The following is a 19,106-nucleotide window of genomic DNA, read 5'->3' on the forward strand; positions in this document are numbered from 1 at the left end:
GTTCTGCTGTCTCTGTTCCTAGGCCGTCATTGAAAATAAGAATTTGTTCTTAACTGACTTGCCTAGTTAAATAAAGGTAAAATAAAAAAATTATTGGAGGAAATTAGCTTTAAACCTGCTCATTTGTCTCTCTGCCAATGAGGGTATGAACAGTTTGGGGTTGCAAGGTGGGGGTTTGTTACTATGTTCATGAATGAAAATATCCATCCGGACCTTTGCCACCCAGGACATTTGTGTGCCCATACCTCAAATACTATTTGAGTACCCCTGCCTGGTATAGTGGTAAGAGTCAGTGAACAAGACGGTCCTGCCAGGAGCACATTTCGTTTCCAGCTCAATGTTTTTCCTCATTGTGGGGGAGAGGAGTGGAGGGGGGCCCGCGGTCTCAGGAGTGAGAGCGTTTTATTAAACACCTGGCTGCCACCCAGGCGTGAGCTGGTTGCCCCATTCAAAGCCGATGGTGAAATTGACTAAAAATAAAGTGATGTATGTCAGACACATGGAGTAATTACTTGGGATTCCCATTCAAAGTGTTAATGCAAAGTCATTAATATTCATGAGTTACATCTGGTGATTTGTTGATCCTTCTTGCTTGTGTGACATCATACAGATAGATGCACTGCAAAGCCTTCTGTTTAGCTTGCTCACCGGCATTAGCAGTAAGCACAGAACGACTTAGGAAACCCAGCTTCGGCTTAATTAAATGTGAAAAAAATAAAAGCCTCACCAGCTAGCTACCAATCAATTTTATTTTCACTGTCTGATCATTCATAAAACAAATCCACTAATTGTTATTTTTACCTTTCCACAAACTCTGTTGCTTGATATGTGCAAGTTGACCCAAATGTATTAAAGAACAGAAAGTCCACGATTCGTTGGCTAGTAGTGGCTACATTTCAGTCATTTAAGTTAGTTATCCTCTTAAATGAGGCAGACAATGGATAAACTAACAATAAGTTGCACATAAACTCAGCAAAAAAGAAACATCCTTTTTTTCTGGACCCTGTCTTTCAAAGATAATTCGTAAAAATCCAAATAACTTCACAGATCTTTGTTGTAAAGGGTTTACACTGTTTCCCATGCTTGTTCAATGAACCATAAGCAATTAATGAACATGCACCTGTGGAACGGTCGTTAAGACACTAACAGCTTACAGACGGTAGGCAATTAAGTTCACAGTTATGAAAACTTAGGACACTAAAAAGGCCTTTCTACTGACTCTAAAAAACACAAAAAGAAAGATGCACAAGGTCCCTGCTCATCTGCGTGAACGTGCCTTAGGCATGCTGCAAGGAGGCATGAGGACTGCAGATGTGGCCAGGGCAATAATTTACAATGTCCGTACTGTGAGACGCCTAAGACAGCGCTACAGGGAGACAGGACGGACAGCTGATCGTCCTCACAGTGGCAGACCACATGTAACAACACCTGCACAGGATCGGTACATCTGAACATCACACCTTAGGTACAGGATGGCAACAACAACTGCCCGAGTTACACCAGGAATGCACAATCCCTCCATCAGTGCTCAGTCTGTCCGCAATAGACTGAGAGAGGCTGGACTGGGGGCTTGTAGACCTGTTGTAAAGCAGGTCCTCACCAGACATCACCGGCAACAACGTCGCCTATGGGCACAAACCCACTGTCGCTGGACCAGCCAGGACTGGCAAGAAGTGCTCTTCACTGACGAGTCGCGGTTTTGTCTCACCAGGTGTGATGGTCAGATTAGCATTTATCGTCAAATGGAATGAGCATTACACGGAGGCCTGTACTCTGGAGCGGGATCAATTTGGAGGTGGAGGGTCCATCATGGTCTGGGGCGGTGTGTCACAGCATCGGACTGAGCTTGTTGTTGTTGCATGCAATCTCAACACTGCGTTACAGGGAAGACATCCTCCCCTCATGTGGTACCCTTCCTGCAGGCTCATCCTGACATGAGCCTCCAGCATGACAATGCCACCAGCCATACTGCTCGTTCTGTGTGTGATTTCCTGCAAGACAGGAATGTCAGTGTTCTGCCATGGCCAGCGAAGTGCCCAGATCTCAATCCCATTGAGCACGTCTGGGGCCTCGTCTGGGACCACGTCTGGGTGAGGGCTAGGCCCATTCCTCCCCCAGAAATGTCCAGGAACTTGCAGGTGCCTTGGTGGAAGAGTGGGGTAACATCTCACAGCAAGAACTGGCAATTCTGGTGCAGTCCATGAGAAGGAGATGCAGCTGGTACTGACTGATACTTTTGATTTTGACCACCCCTTTGTTCAGGGAAACATTATTCAATTTCTGTTAGTCACATGTCTGTGCAACTTGTTCAGTTTGTCTCAGTTGTTGAATCTTATGTTCATACATATATTTACACATGTTAAGTTTGCTGAAAATAAACGCCAATTGCCAATTGACAGTGAGAGGACGTTCCTTTTTTTGCTGAGTTTTTCTGAAAATTAACTAGCCGCCAGTTGTTGCCAATGGTGTTTTAATTTTTAACCCGTAGGCTGTTGTAGCCTGTGTACCCATGAGCTCCCAAGTATAGTTAGCAGTGTTTGGCGTCCACGATTAGCTAACAGTTAGTTGGCAGTGAGAGGACGTTCCTTTTTGCTGAGTTTTTCTGAAAATGAATTAGTCGCCAGTTGTTGCCTGGCCAGTGTGAACCAGCATGCTAGCTACGTTTCAGTCAGTAGTTATCCTAAATGCGGTGGTCACTGGATAAACTAGCTATCAGTTGAACGTATGTTGGCGAAAACTAACTTGTAGCCAGTTGTTGCCCATGGTGGAATCATATCTAACCAGCTGGCTCCTGAAGCCTATGTGACATGTCTATACCAATGAGCTCCCGAGTCTAGGTGCAGAAAGTGGCTGAGGTGAATCAAACCCTGTAGCTAGCTAATGTAACAGTATAACTTTAGACCGGCCCCTCGCCCATACCCGGGTGCGAACCAGAGACCCTCTGCACACATCAACAACAGTCACCCACGAAGCATCGTTACCCATCGCTCCACAAAAGCCGCGGCCCTTGCAGATCAAGGGGAACCACTACTTCAAGGTCTCAGAGCAAGTGACGTCACCGATTTGAAACGCTATTTAGCGCGCACCACCGCTAACTAGCTAGCTATTTCACATCCGTTACACTAACAAGCACTCCTTTGCGACAATGTTACTGGGATGCAGCAATGTTTGATGTCTTTTCATTTTAAGATCACTGTCATTGAAGTTGGTGGTTACTACTGGTTTTAGATCCGGGGGGAGAAAAATTGTCCGCAAAGGGCTCAGAATGATGTCCCACACCCAAGAATCCTCAACCAATCACCCAACGGCTATTAATGACTTTGCCTCCGGCTATCCTACGAATGGAAACTTTACCTACTGTGACTGACACTGGGTAACTGCAACCATTTTATGCTGTAATCAAATGTTATTGGTCTTTATACACGTGGTTATCAGATGTTTTTGCGAGTGTAGCAAAATGCTTGTAAGGACTAGAAGAGAGGCAGCCCTCAAGGTCGGCTCCATCTTGGTTAAAACTGACTACCTGCAATAACTACAGAGGCCAAGTATGAAATGGAGATGAAAGTTAATGGAGGAGGAGGTTTTAGAATGTGGATAGTGTACACATTTCACTTGTTTTATTGTACAGCAACTTATAGGCTTATTGTTTTCATCATGTATAAGGTACTGGTATACCATTTTCCTAATATTCTCATACACACCTACTCTAGCTAGAGAATGAAAATGGGAAAACATGACTTTTTCAGCCAAGTCTGATATCACAGGTTTCACACCACTAACTCTGCCATGTTGTATGTTTCAGGTATCCGCTACAGCACCGAGGTGTCGGTCGATGAGGTGAAAGCCCTGGCCTCGCTGATGACATACAAATGTGCTGTCGTGGGTAAGGGCTTTTACACGCCTAGCCTTTATCTTCGAGACATCAGCCCTCCAGACATGTTTATATAGCCTGTTGTGTTTTTTCTGATCTAACCCCTTCCATTTTAAATTCCTTCAGATGTTCCATTTGGAGGAGCCAAAGCTGGAGTGAAGATCAACGTAAAGAATTACACTGTAGGTATTAGTTTGTTTCGGGATACACCAGAGTATCTTAAGAAATTGTTGATGTCCTTTCATCCCATTCTCGCAGTCACATGGCACTTTTCATTAGATTTAGGTTGTGTTCCCTTTATGTACAAAGCTGTTTCTCAATAGACAACAAAGTCAGTTTCTACTTTATTTTGAACTTGTTTATCTGTGACTCAAAGCTTATCGTACAGGCTCACATTACCAAGTAATCTAAACCAGTGATAAGGGTGCTGTCAAGGGATGTCATTTTCATCTCACTATGTCCATTGTGATGTATTTTACCCCTAGTGCATAGATAATAACCATTGGGCACACACTGTTTGTTTCAACGCATTGACATGGAATCAATGTGGAAAATACGTTTGATTTGAACAAAGTAATCCAATTTTAATCTAATTTCAACCTGCTTTGTAAACATTGAAATTAGGGTAATACTTTATCTTAAATTAATTGACTTAACCTGACTAACAGGTTGTTACATCAATTTAATTTCAACCTAATCATCAGATCTACATTATCAGTCAAAAGTTACATGAGTTTTCTTTATTTTTACTATTTTCTACGTTGTAGCACAATAGCGAAGACCTCAAAACTATGAAATAACACATATGGAATCATGTAGTAACCACAAAAGTGTTAAACAAATTAAAATATATTTGAGATTCTTCAAAGTAGCCACCCTTTGCCTTGATTACAGCTTTGCACACCTATTGGCATTCTCTCAACCAGCTTCACACGGTAGTCACCTGGAATGCATTTCAATTTAAAGGTGTGCCTTGTTAATTTGTGGAATTTCTTTCCTTAATGAGTTTGAGCCAATCAGTTGTGTTGTGACATGGTAGGGGTGGTATACAGAAGATAGCCTTATTTGGTAAGTTTAAATCAAAAAGTTATTTGGCACATGCGCTGAATACAAGTAAGTGTAGACCTTACCATGAAAATGCTTACTTACAAGCCTTTACCCAACAGTGCAGTTAAAGAAAGAGTTATGAAAATATTTACCAAATAAACTAAATAAAAAGTAACACAATAAAATAACATTAACGAGGCTACATACAGGGAGTACCGAGTCAATGTGCGGGGGTATTCGTTAGAGGTAATTTGTACATCTACAGTAGGTAGGGGTGACGTGACTATGCATAGATAATAAACAGCGAGTGGCATCAGTGTACAAAAAGGGAGGGGGGAGGGGTGCCAATGTAAATTGTTCGGTGGCGATTGTATTAATTGTTCAGCAGTCTTATGGCTTGGGGGTAGAAGCTGTTGAGGAGCCTTTTGGTCCTATACTTGGCGCTCCGGCACTGCTAGCCGTGTGATAGCAGAGAAAACCGGCTATGACTTGTGTGACTGTAGTCTCTGACAATTTTTTGGGATTTCCTCTGATACTGCCTAGTATATAGGTCCTGGATGGCAGGAACCTTGGCCCCAGTGATGTACTGGGCCGTACGCACTGCCCTCTGTAGTGCCTTATGGTCAGATGCAGAGCAGTTGCCATACCAGGCGGTGATGCAATCGGTCAGGATGTTCTCGATGGTAAAGCTGTAGAACCTTTGATGATCTGGAGACCCATGCCAAATATTTTCAATCTCCTGAGGTGGAAAAGCCATGACCAGCCTTTCAAAGCACTTCATGGCTACCGACTTCAGTGCTACGAGGCCATAATCATTGAGGCAGGTTACCTTCGCTTTCTTGGGCACAGGGACTACGGTGGTCTGCTTGAAATATGTAGGTATTAAAGACTCGGACAGGGAGAGGTTGAAATGACACTTGCCAGTTGGTCTGCACATGCTTTGAGTACACTTCCTGGTAATCCGCCTGGCCCCGCGGCTTTGTGAATGTTGACTTGTTTGGCTACCAAGAGCGTTATCGCACAGTCATCCAGAACAGCTGGTGCTCTCGTGCATGCTTCAGCATTGCTTGCCTTTGAAGCAAGCATAAAAGGTATTTAGCTCATCTGATAGGCTCCCGTCACTGGGCAACTCGCATCTGGGTTTCCCTTTGTAGTCCGTATTAGTCTAATCCCAGCCACATCCGACAAGCGTCAGAGCTGGTTTGTAGGATTCAACCCCACCCTGTAATTGACGCTTTGCTTGTTTGATGGTTCGTCTGAGGGCATAACAGGATTTGTTATACGTGTCCAGATTAGTGTCCCGTTCCTTGACAGCGGCAGCTCTAGCCTTTAGCTCGATGCAGATGTTGCCTGTAAACCATGGCTTCTGGTTGGGATATGTACGTACAGTCACTGGGGGGGACGAAGTCGTTGATGCACTTATTGATGACGCCGATGACTGAGGTGGTGTACTCCTCAATGCCATTGGATGAATCCCAGAACATATTCCAGTCTGTGCTAGCAAAATAGTCCTGTAACATAGCATCCGTGTCATCTGACCACTTCCATACACAGCTTTAGTTTTTGCTTCTAAGCAGGAATCAGGAGGATAGATTTATGGTCAGATTTGCCAAATGGAGGGTGGGGGAGAGCTTTGTATGCATCTCTGTGTGTGGAATAAAGTTGGTCAAGTAATTTTTTTCTTTTTTCTTTGGTCATACAGAGGATAAGTTCATTAGAGTTACCAGCCTCAGAAATTGCTGCACAAATAACTGCTATACAGAGTTCATGTAACAGACACATCTCAACATCAGCTGCTCAGAGTAGACTGCGTGAATCAGGCCTTCATGGTCGAATTGCTGCAAAGAAACCACTAAAGGGCACCAATAAGAAAAAGAGACTTGCTTGGGCCAAGAAACACGAGCAATGGACATTAGACCAGTGGAAATCTGACCTTTGGTCTTTAAAGTCCGAATTTGACATTTTTGTTTCTAACCGCCGTGTTTTTGTGAGACGTAGAGCAGGTGAACGGATGATCTCCGCATGTGTGGTTCCCACTGTGAAGCATGGAGAAGGAGGTGTGATGGTGTGGGGGTGCTTTGCAGGTGACACTGTCTGGGATTTATTTAGAATTCAAGGCACACTTAACCAACATGACTACCACAGCATTCTGCAGCGATATGCCATCCCATCTGGGTTGTGCTTAGTGGGACTATCATTGTTTTTCAACAGGACAATAACCTAACACACCTCCTCCAGGCTGTGTAAGGGCTATTTGGCAAAGAAGGAGAGCGATGGACTGCTGCATAAAATGACCTGACAATCATGACAGTCACAAGACCTCAACCCAATTGAGATGGTTTGAGATTACTTGGACCACAGAGTGAAGGAAAAGCACCCAAGTGCTCAGCATATGTGGAAGATCCTTCAAGACTGTTGGAAAAGCATTCCAAGTGAAGCTGGTTGAGAGAATGCCAAGCGTGTGCAAAGCTGTCATCAAGGCAAAGGATGGTTATTTGAAGAATCGCAAATATAAAATAATTTTTTATTTGTTTTAACACTTTTTTGGTTACTACATGATTTCATGTGTTATTTCCTAGTTTTGATGTCTTCATTATTATTCTACAATGTAGTGGCTAATAAGCATGTTGGTGTTATTTTTATTGCAAGGTGTAGGATATCAGTCCCACCAACCCTGCTAAGAATGGAATTATTATACATTTGTTTACAGGACAAATTATATTAATAAGGGCCTGAGAATCCGAGTACCCGGGTCCAATTAGTGAATGTTAATTTATGCATAAGTGTACATTATATAAAACATGTTGTTTCCATACTTTTTTACGTTCAAACGGCTCTTTTGTGAATTTGTGACTTTGTGACATACGCCTAGTTTCCTGAATCGGGTCACAAATAAGACATTTCTGTTTTACATTTTTATAAATGTGCTAAAAATTCTAAACCTGTTTTCGCTTTACGATTATGGGGTATTTTGTGAAGATTGATGGAAGAATTTAAAAAAATACATTTTAGAATAAGGCTGTAACGTAAGTCAAGGGGTCTGAATACTTTCCGAATGCACTGTATACACTGAGTATACCAAACATCTTCCTAATATTGAGTTGCACCCTCCCCTTTGCCCTCAGTATAGCCTAATTTCGTCAGGGCATGGACTCTAAGGTGTCCAAAGCATTCCATAGGGATGCTGGCTCATGTTGAGTCCGTTGCTTCACAAAGTTGTCAATTTGTCTGGATGTCCTTTGGGTGATGGACCATTCTTGATACACACTGGAAACTGTTGAATGTGAAAAACCGAGCAGCATTCCAGTTCTTGACACAAACAGGTGCACCTGAACCTACTACCATACCCCGTTCAAAGGCACTTCAATCTTTTGTCTTGCCCATTCACCCTCTGAATGGTACACTTGCACAATACATGTCTCAATTGTCTCGAGGCTTAAAAAAACCTTCTTAAACCCGCCCCTCCCTTGCATCTACACTGATTGAAGTGGATTTAACAAGTGACATCAATAGGGGATCATACTGTAGCATTCACCTGGTCAGTCTGTCATGGAAAGACCGGGTGTATATAATGTATGTTAAAAGACATCAATAAGGGCAAGGTAAAAGTTGTCTAATCATCTATTTGGCATGCTATTTATAGGGCTAGTGGTAACTAACTTCCAATCAACCTTAGATGAATGATAGTACACCTAGCTTCACATTGAAATTATGGTGTTCTCTGGGCAAATCGAATGTCAATGCAGCCTACATAATCTAGTGATGGAATTTTAAAAAATCCATATTTACATATCGGAATATTAATTTTGACTATCACAATATTTCTGTGCTAGTTGGCTGTATCTGCATAGCTTGTTCTCCTTTTTCTTTTTTAAATAGGAAGCCAATTTTGTTTTCAACACTTATTTCCATAACTAATCAACTTGTTTTCTCATTGCTCTCTCTTGTCCCTCTGCAGCAGACATATGTTGAGCAATATGTTTGGAACATCGAATCGCAATAAAATCTCAGTATCAATACATATACTGTAGAATCGTGAGAATTGCCATACATATTGTATTGGTACCTAAGTATCACGATAATGTCACAATTCCAAGCCCTAAGATAAACCCAACCTCACTCAGAATTTACTTTTAACAAACAGCTTTCAACTCTTCAATGTTATTTAGGTAGTCTACTCAAATGAGTATGGAAGCTGGTCAATGTCTAAACGTGTTGACATGATAGCTCAGCTGAAACGAACACAGCTTGTTTACAACGCTAAGCAGGGTACATATATAGACATCTGGATGGTAAACTAGTTATCTTTGAAGTGCATCATGTATCAGTAGGAGTCCCTCAATGTTCAGGCAGAAATTGTTACTGTGGCTACACATTAAATTCAATATACCACATCACTTAGGTTGATAGCATGATAAACAATTATGTTGATTCAAACATACCATTCTATCAACATTGAAACAAGGTCAAATAACATGTCTAATCAAATATGAACCATAATATATTGAATATAGGATTAAAATGATGGACATTTCTATGTGGAATTTCAACATATATTTCTGGTTATGTTGAAATTAGATTGTAAGTCAGGTTAAGTCTGTGTATTTGAGTTGAAGTTGTACCCTAATTTCAATGTTTACAGCGTTGGCTGCAATTAGATGAAAACAACTTGTTTTCAAACGTCAAACGTATTTCCCACGTTGATTCTGCGTCACAATACGTTGGCAAATTACATTGAAACAATGTTGATTCAGCCAGTGTGTGCCATGTAGGAAGGCTGCAGGATGTCCTATTATGTGACCATTTTTTATTTTTTTATTTTACCTTTATTTAACCAGGCAAGTCAGTTAAGAACACATTCTTATTTTCAATGACGGCCTGGGAACAGTGGGTTAACTGCCTGTTCAGGGGCAGAACGACAGATTTGTACCTTGTCAGCTCGGGGGTTTGAACTCGCAACCTTCCGGTTACTAGTCCAACGCTCTAACCCCATTCATTGGAGTGTTTGTTTTAGCACTTATCGGAACAAGGATGAGAATCTCTATCTTCAACTTTGACCCCAAAATTAGCCGAGATTACTACTGATAGGGAAGAAGGTGACAGAACATTATTTTATTTTATTGTCTATGTTTCTCAAAAATAGAAAATATGCATGACCTGTACTTAATAGTTATTTAAATTTGCGAATAAGAATGTAATTAAGTGCATATTGTACATATTATAGCACACGTTATTAAGATGTTGAATAGCTTATCTAAATTTAAAGATCACACCATTCCTGAAAGCCCCATTGTGTTCAATAGAGCTGTGCACAGGAAGCTGTTAGTCGGTGGGCTCTCCCTCCACTTCCTGTAGCCAGCCCAGCGCTGACCTGCCCTGTGTTGTTATTAAGCATTGGCAGCTCTGCTCTGGGGGAGAACTGCTGAGCCATCAGCTGGTAAACATCATGACGGGGACATTTACCCCATATCCATCTGCTTGGCTGCTGGCTCTGAAAGAGCAGGAGGTTTTTTTTGTCCCTTGATCCTCCTGAGCCAAACTTATAGTCCTTGAACCAGGTGGATGAGTGTTTCACCTTCAGTTTTCATTCAATAAAGTCAAGTAATCCAGCTTTGACATTAGTATTAAACTACCTGAAGCTGATGTTGCATCTCAATATTTGAGAATCCTTTTCTATCACAAAGCATGTTTTTGTGCTGTTAAAGAGCACAATTGGTTATTTGGTCTGACTTTACTGCCAGTGAAATATTCAATGCCATTTATCATACTGTTATTTCTCTGCCTGCAGGACAATGAACTGGAGAAAATCACCAGAAGATTCACCATTGAGCTGGCCAAAAAGGGTTTTATTGGTGAGTCGTGTCTGTGATCAGGGGAACACTGAAGGCTGGTGGTGAAAATGTCTGGCGGTAATGTGTATGTCCGCATGAATACATGGTCCCCTGTAGTGGGGGAGGGGAGAGGGGGTTTCATGAGCACACGGCGCAGCACAAACATAAATAACCATGATGAGAGAGGAGTTAAACAGAAGGCTTGACGAGGGGAAACTGTACACCAGAAAAAAATCTAAGACGGAAAAAAATACACCAAATATTTTTGAGGGATGTCAGAATTAAATAAGCAGTTCACATTAACTTCACGTTCTTTGTAACAGTGACCTATCATTCCCAAGGACCGTGTGTTTCAAGAGTTATTTTAGGATGATGCTTTCAAAGTATGAAGTACCCGTGACCTGACTTCAGGCTTTCGTAGGGGTTTTCTAGCCTGACAAGTCCAGTGTTTTAAATAGGTCAAGAATGGCACTCTTTATGTCTCTGTTATTCAAAGCTGTAAATGTCGTTCACATGATCACTAAATCAGGAAGTTCAGAGGAAGCCAGTTATTAAAAGGCATTCCAGGAACATTCTTCCATAGTGGGATGAGGGGACTGTTTATATAGCGACATGTCTTGGTTACACGTCATGTGACTAGACTACATACAGTACACTGCTATAGCTTCAAAGTGGGCCATGAGTGCCTCTATCTAAATACAGTACTACTGTTTCACACCAACATATTTAGATGGGTCTACATGCATTTCAGTATGAGTTTGTTGTTGGTGTATTGTTTGTTTCTTCTTGACTGAAGGCATTTTTTGTTATCCTAGAAGTTCACTTTAACCTCTCTTCTTTCCCCTGTCAGGACCTGGCATTGATGTCCCTGCCCCTGATATGAGCACTGGAGAGAGGGAAATGTCCTGGATTGCTGACACCTATGCCAACACCATGGGCCACCATGTACGTGATCTCCCTATGAGAACTCACTGCCCTGTCGTGGAAATGTCCTGTATTACCAAATCATGAGAGCAAACCACACACAAGTCAGAGTTATCATAAAGTCCATCTTTAATTATATGAGCTCCATCACAACCCTGTGACTCTCAGATCAATTCAGTGTCTATAAATGAATTCTCTGAGAGTGCTTACATATTTGCAACTGAGATCCTTTATAGCAAAGACACACATAGCCAGACAGCATTGGCTATACATTATTGTTCAGTTTGGTCTCTTAAATGAAGCTCTTATCTCGTTCTTGGTACAAAATAGTACCAAGACATTATCTCATCCAATGGTACATAACAATTGTCATTTTAGACACTCCCATCCCAAATACAACCCATCCTGGACTAGCTCACAGAGAGGAGAGTGAGCCTCTAGGTCAAGATAAGGGCAACCTCAGAGGGAACATAGAATGGTTCCAGACACTGCCATCCTCCTCTCCCCGATGGGAAAAGTAGGGAGTGACTGGCACACGGATATTGTGGAGTCAAGAGATAATTGGTTCCCTCTCAATCATCCCTTCACATGGTTTAAAAGATACGTTTACACATGACACATTCACAGATGAGACTAACCAGACCTCTCTCCTCTCTGGGCCCAAGTAACTTTCCCACATAAGCATGCTATAAAATGAATAAAACATCTTATTTATAAATGTTACCTAAAGAATTCTGATTCTGCCACGACAGCCCTCTCCCACAATAGACATGGTGTTTCCCCCAGCACTTCCTATCAACTAAGCTAAACAGCTTTGAACAATTATCGTAAACCACTTAAATGAAGGAAACTGTAATATAGATAACTTTCTCAGCTCTTCCTCTGCTTGGTATTTTTTATCACCAAGAAATATGTTCATGTCTTATCAACCTTATAACCAAGCAACTATGTTACATGACCACAAAGCAAAACGGTGTACAGTAGCTAGTGGTCAAGTGATAAGTTGTCATTGTTCTGTGTGTACACTAGCCATCCTTATTGACTTTGCGGAGTAAATATTTCCTGTATGTCACTTTTTAGTTTTTGTTCCTTTATCCCTTTTGATGATTTTAGTTTTTACACAAATTTCTGCTGGCCGTTTTATAAGACCCTTATTTTCCTGTCCTTAGGATATTTGTTCCTAGTCTACTGAAAGACAAAGCTCTAGATTCCATTAAGTTTAACTGTCTCTTGCTTTATGACGCTTATATGTTTTGTTGATTGCCAGGGAGGCGGTCGGGGAGCACTACAAAAATAAAGCATTTCAACTTTACACTAGAACTTCTACCCTATAGCTTAGTCATAGAGGTTGGCCTCAGTCTAAAATCAGAACTACAGAGATGTGCTCTTGTCCTGTCTAGGATGAAAACTTATCACAGTTTGAGGACAACGCTGTGTCCATGTAGGCCTCATGTTGGGACCTTTTTGGCATAGTCTTCCAAATAGACTTGTTTCTGGGATATATTGATGTCATTATTGTAAAGAGTCTCGCTAGAGCCTTCTCTTTATCCCTCGGATGATTGGTCTCTGGAACATCACAAAATGTGTCGATCACCATCCAGTGTGCCTCTTACAAGGTTGCAAAACTACTTCAAATAAAATGGCCGTCTGCTCCTTTTATTGGCTTATGTGAACTTGCTAACTCCACCACTAACTATCCACATGTTCCTCTCCTCTGTGTCCAGGACATCAACGCTCATGCCTGTGTGACTGGTAAGCCCATCAGCCAGGGTGGCATCCACGGAAGGATCTCGGCCACCGGGCGAGGAGTATTCCACGGCATTGAGAACTTCATCAACGAGGCGGCCTACATGAGCCAGCTGGGCCTGAGCCCTGGCTTCACCGACAAGACCTTTGTCATTCAGGTACACAGACACAGCATTTATTGATTAGGAATGGCATTTGATTTACTTTCATCAGGTCTCAAAGCACTTTACAGTGTATGGGATGGCAATATAGTAAAAGGTACAGTACCAGTCAAAAGTTTGGACACACTTACTCATTAAAGGGTTTTTCTTTATTTGTACTATTTTCTACATTGTAGAATATTTGTGAAGACATAAAAACTATGAAATTACACATGGAATCATGTAGTAACTAAAGTGTTAAACAAATCAAAATATACATTTTAGATTCATTAAAGTAGCCACCCTTTGCCTTGACAGCTTTGCACACTCTTGGCATTCTCTCAACCAGCTTCACCTGGAATGCTTTTACAATGCTCTTGAAGGAGTTCCCATATATGCTGTGCACTTGTTGGCTGCTTTTCCTTCACTCTGCAGTCCAACTCATTCCAAACCATCTCAATTGGGTTGAAGTCGGGCGATTGTGGAGGTCATCTGATGCAGCACTCCATCACTCTCATTATTGGTCAAATATCCCTTACACATCCTGGAGGTGTGTTTTGGGTCATTGTCCTGTTGAAAAACAAATGATAGTCCCACTAGGCGCAAACCAGATGGGATGGCGTATCGCTGCAGAATGCGTGCCTTGAATGTGTGACTTACCTCCTCCATGCGTCACGGTGGGAAACATACATGCAGAGATCATCTGTTCACCTACTCTGCGTCTCACAAAGACATGGCGGTTGGAAGCAAAAATCTTGTTTGTACTCATCAGACCAAAGGACAAATTTCCACTGGTCTAATGTCCATTGCTCGTGTTTCTTGGCTCAAGCAAGTCTCTTTTTCGTATTGGTTTCTTTTGTAGTGGTTTCTTTGCAGCAATTTCGACCATGAAGGCCTGATTCACGAAGTCTCCTCTGAACAGTTCATGTTGAGATGTGTCTGTGACTTAAACTCTGTGAAGCAGTTTTTGGGCTGCAATTTCTGAGGCTGGTATCCTTTGCAGCTGAGGTAACTCTCGGTCTTCATTTCCTGTGGTGGTCCTCATGAGAGCCAGATTCATCATAGCGCTTGATGGTTTTTGCAACTGCATTTGAACGTTTCTTCAAAGTTCTTGACATTTTCCAAATAGACTGACCTTCATGTCTTGAAGTAATGATGGACTGTTGTTTCTCTTTGCTTATTTGAGCTGTTCTTGCCACAATATGGACTTGGTCTTTTACCAAATAGGGCAATCTTTTGTATTCCACCCCTACCTTGTCACAACACAACTGATTGGCTCAAATGCATTAAGAAGGGGAAAATGATTTTATTTAAAAAAAAAAAATGTTTGGTTAGAGGTAGCAAAATGAGAGACTACTCTAAAGGATGGCAGCCACGCTGTTGGTATAATCACTAAATAGCAGACATAGCTTGTTAAATGTTGATGTATAGAGGACTGTCCTCCCACCTACAGTAGAAAACTGTGTTACAGCTAATTACAAGCTGTACTGATTGGAGGCTGCACCATGTGTTATCAATATCAGAAGTGATCCATAAACCCACTGGACCAGAAGACACTACATTACACTCATTAACAAGAACGTAAACATAAATGTGCATTTGGTACATACAAGCGGAACAGGCTTAACAATATGTGACTTACAAGGCACTCAGGGTAAAAACAACTCCAACCAATGTTCTTATTTTTATTCTGAAACATGTCATTCTTCCTTCTCTTCTCCCAGGGTTTTGGTAACGTTGGAATGCACTCCATGCGTTACCTACACCGTTTCGGGGCCAAGTGTGTTGGTGTTGGAGAGATGGATGGAAACATCTGGAACCCCAATGGCATCGACCCCAAGGAGCTGGAGGACTACAAGCTGGTTAGTACACAACTCATAGCTACAGTCACTAACCTACAAGTTGATCTCTCTCTGGCTGTTTCATGCCAATGTGGAAAGCACGGTCTAAGGGTGCCACCTAGGGGACGTACAGTCTTCCTACACCCAAAGTCCTCCACAGCCGTACAGCCAAGTTGGCTAACCATTTGAGGTGCATGACCAAGGATATACTTTGGTCCTGTAACTGTCTACTGTATGTCTCATTCTCTTTCTCTCTCGTTCTTCTCACCAGCAACACGGCACCATCGTGGGCTTCCCAAATTCCACACCATACGAAGGCAGCATCCTGGAGGCCGACTGTGACATCCTGATCCCGGCCGCCAGCGAGAAGCAACTGACCAGGAATAACGCCCACAAAATCAAGGCCAAGGTCAAAAGTTCAACAATCATGTCCAGACCAGCAGTAACTCTTATTACACACTGAGTAACGTGCAGTAAATCCACATTAATGCAGGCTAACGTTATATAAAATGTACCCAATCATCACTGACCTCTATTGAACGTCACTAACAGTAGAAAGGTGTTTGTGGAAAGCTGAATTCGGTATGTAAAGTGTATTTAAATTGTCTTGTTTTTCCAGATCATTGCTGAAGGAGCCAATGGACCCACCACCCCTGACGCTGATAAGATCTTCCTGGAGAGGAATATCATGGTGATTCCGGTGAGAGGCTGTATGCAGATTTCAGATTGCATATTCCTATTTTCTAAGTTTTTGCAACTTGTAACAGGTTCCATTAGATTGTGTTGGTCCTGGAGACCTAGATATTTTTAGGGCTGTTTTCACAGACCCAGATCTAAACATTTTGGCCTAGAAGTAGGCCAGGGCCCGTATCCACAAAGCATCTTGGCGTCGGAGTGCTGATCTAAGATCTGTCCATACGATTGCATTCTTATTCATTATGAACTTAAAAGCAAAAGTGATCCTAAATCAGCACTCAGACGCTTTGTGGATACGGGCCCAGATTCTGACTTGTTAAGTCTACAGTGAAGACCAGGATTTCCTGAACATTTATTAGTTGGATTGTATACCTCTGGTCTCCAGAGTCTGACTCTATTTCTTTGAATGGAGATTAATCATATTTTAAACTATTGTTTAGAAGCAATTTTATGCAGATAGTTGCTTTATCTGTCTCCGTGTAACTTACTCTTTGACTTCGCAGCTCTTGATTGCCTGTATGTTACAGCATAGCTGTAAGGTTAGTGTTTGCAAACTAGCCCACCATCTCTTGTTTATTCAGGACATGTACCTGAACGCTGGTGGAGTGACTGTCTCCTACTTTGAGTGGCTGAAGAACCTGAACCATGTCAGCTACGGTAGACTGACCTTCAAGTATGAGAGGGACTCCAACTACCACCTGCTCAGTAAGTTCGACACCTCCCAAACCGTAGGGATGCACTCACCCCTGCTAGTGCAGCCTCCTCTCTGTTATGCCACATAAATATGGATTTTGTTGGTGAAAATATTGTCAATATTTGGACTTCCGCAAGGAATGAATTTCAAGTCAAAGGTCTTCATTCCTTGGTCCGACTGCACTACCTGCGGAAGTCCAAACATTGACAATATTTTCACCAGGGCAAAGTGAAACAGTACTGGGGGGCAGTGATTTTCCTCAGTGGAATGGCCATAGAGAAACGATTGGCAGCACACATTATGGTTAAGAGAAACTACTTACCAGTCTTGGCTTTGGGCAAAGGACCAACACAGTCCACCAGAACCCTGCTGAAAGGTTTGTCAAAAGCAGGAATAGGCTGCAAAGTTGCAACCAGTACAGATTGGTTCTGTTTACCCGTCCACTGGCAAACATAATAGGATTTACAGTAAGACACAACATCCTGTTTCAGACCAGGCCAATAGAAGTTACGCAAGATATGGTCATACGTCTTGTTGACATGCCATACTATCATCATGAGGTAATCTCAGTATAACTTGTCGAAGTGCAACTGGAACGACAATTTGAGATCCACTGGGCCATTCGTCCTGTCCAGACGTAGCCCAAGAACACCATTTCCACATTAGAACACCATCTCTGTCAAATAACCCCTCTGGTGTTTGATGAAACAGCGGGTTGAGGGAAATATCTTTACTCTGTTCAGCAATCAGCTGCTTCCTAGACGTCAAAGTGTTAACTGTAGGAACCCTATCTTCCTTCAGTGGTTCTACAAATTCGCTCACCTTTGTGGTTTTCAAAGGAGAGGTCAACTCCGGTTTATTGAAATCAGGATCACCAATCTCAGACAGATCCCACCATGGGCGATCTATCGGCACACGCTGGGAACACTCTACGGTACTTTTCTGATAACCCATCAGGTTACTCTACTGAGTTCCTTGAAAACGACAGGATCTGTCACAACCTTCCCTCCATCCAAACAGTTTCCCAAAATGAATGAGACCCCCTTCACCGGTAGGTTAAGCCTCACTCAAATGACATCGGAAACAGAAATAAGATCAGACTTGAGTTCCACATTATACAAAGAACTTCCATTCAAACCATCTTCACGCTTTGTACTAACACAGTGGTTCCCTAACTTTTTATAGTCCCGCACCCCTTCAAACATTCAACCTCCAGCTGCGTAGCCCCTCTAGTACCAGGGGCAGCGCACTCTCAAATGTCATTTTTTGCCATCATTGTAAGCCTGCCACACACACACGAGGCAATACATTTATTAAACATAAGAATGAGTGAGTGTTTGTCACATCCCAGCTTGTGGGAAGTGACAAAGAGCTCTTATAGGACCAGGGTACAAATAATAATCAATAATTTTGCGCTTTATTTAGCCATCTTACGTATAAAACCTTACTTGTTCATTAAATTGTGAATAACTCAACATAGGTTAATGAGAAGGGTGTGCTTGAAAGTATGCACATAACTCTGCAATGTTGGGTTGTATTGGAGAGAGTCTCTTAAATATTTTTCCACGCAGTCTGTGCCTGTATTTAGTTTTCATGCTAGTGAGGGCCGAGAATCCACTCTCGCATAGGTACATGGTTGCAAAGGGCATCAGGGTCTTAACAGCACGATTTGCTAAGGCAGGATTCTCGGGGCGCATCCCAATCCATAAATATGGCAGTGGCTTCTGTTTTAAATTACATTTTCACAAAATCGGTAAGTGGACTGGAGGCAGGGCATGAAAGGGATAACGAATCCAGTTGTTTGTCGTCAGTTTCGGAAAAGTACCTGCGTAATTGCGCACCCAGCTCACTCCGGTATTTCGCTATATCACGTTTGACATTGTCCGTAAGCTTGAGTTCATTTGCACACAAAAATCATACAATGATGGAAAGACCTGTGTGTTGTCCATGTTAATGCAGACAGAGAAGAGCTCCAACTTAATCATAGCCTCAATTTTGTCCCGCATATTGAGTATAGTTGCGGAGAGTCCCTGTAATCCTAGATTCAGATCATTCAGGTGAGAAAAAACATCACCCAGATAGTCCAGTCGTGTGAGAAACCCGTCATCATGCAAGCGGTCAGACAAGTGAAAATTAGGGTCAGTAAAGAGAACTTTAAGCTTGTCTCTCAATAAAAATAAATGTTTAAATACTTGAAAACCAGTGCACTTCTGTATGTTGTAAAAGCGTTATATGGTCACTGCCCATATCATTGCATAGTGCAGAAAATACACAAGTTCAGGGCCTTGTTTTAACAAAGTTAACCATTTTCACTGT

At 42.1% G+C, this 19,106-nt stretch overlaps 1 protein-coding gene across 1 annotated transcript in view; it reads left to right on the forward strand.

Moving 5' to 3' along the window:
* The window catches only part of LOC118369616 (glutamate dehydrogenase, mitochondrial-like), a 36,916-nt gene that overhangs the window by 10,404 nt on the left and 7,406 nt on the right, over window positions 1–19,106 (forward strand). The window contains exons 2-10 of the mRNA XM_035754127.2: window positions 3,803–3,883; window positions 3,998–4,053; window positions 10,707–10,770; window positions 11,600–11,694; window positions 13,398–13,577; window positions 15,284–15,421; window positions 15,672–15,809; window positions 16,020–16,100; window positions 16,678–16,801. Of these exons, the coding sequence (XP_035610020.1) occupies window positions 3,803–3,883; window positions 3,998–4,053; window positions 10,707–10,770; window positions 11,600–11,694; window positions 13,398–13,577; window positions 15,284–15,421; window positions 15,672–15,809; window positions 16,020–16,100; window positions 16,678–16,801 (957 nt within the window). The remainder of the gene's footprint in view (window positions 1–3,802; window positions 3,884–3,997; window positions 4,054–10,706; window positions 10,771–11,599; window positions 11,695–13,397; window positions 13,578–15,283; window positions 15,422–15,671; window positions 15,810–16,019; window positions 16,101–16,677; window positions 16,802–19,106) is intronic.

Source organism: Oncorhynchus keta, chromosome 36 (assembly GCF_023373465.1).
Source record: "Oncorhynchus keta strain PuntledgeMale-10-30-2019 chromosome 36, Oket_V2, whole genome shotgun sequence".
NCBI lineage: Eukaryota > Metazoa > Chordata > Actinopteri > Salmoniformes > Salmonidae > Oncorhynchus > Oncorhynchus keta.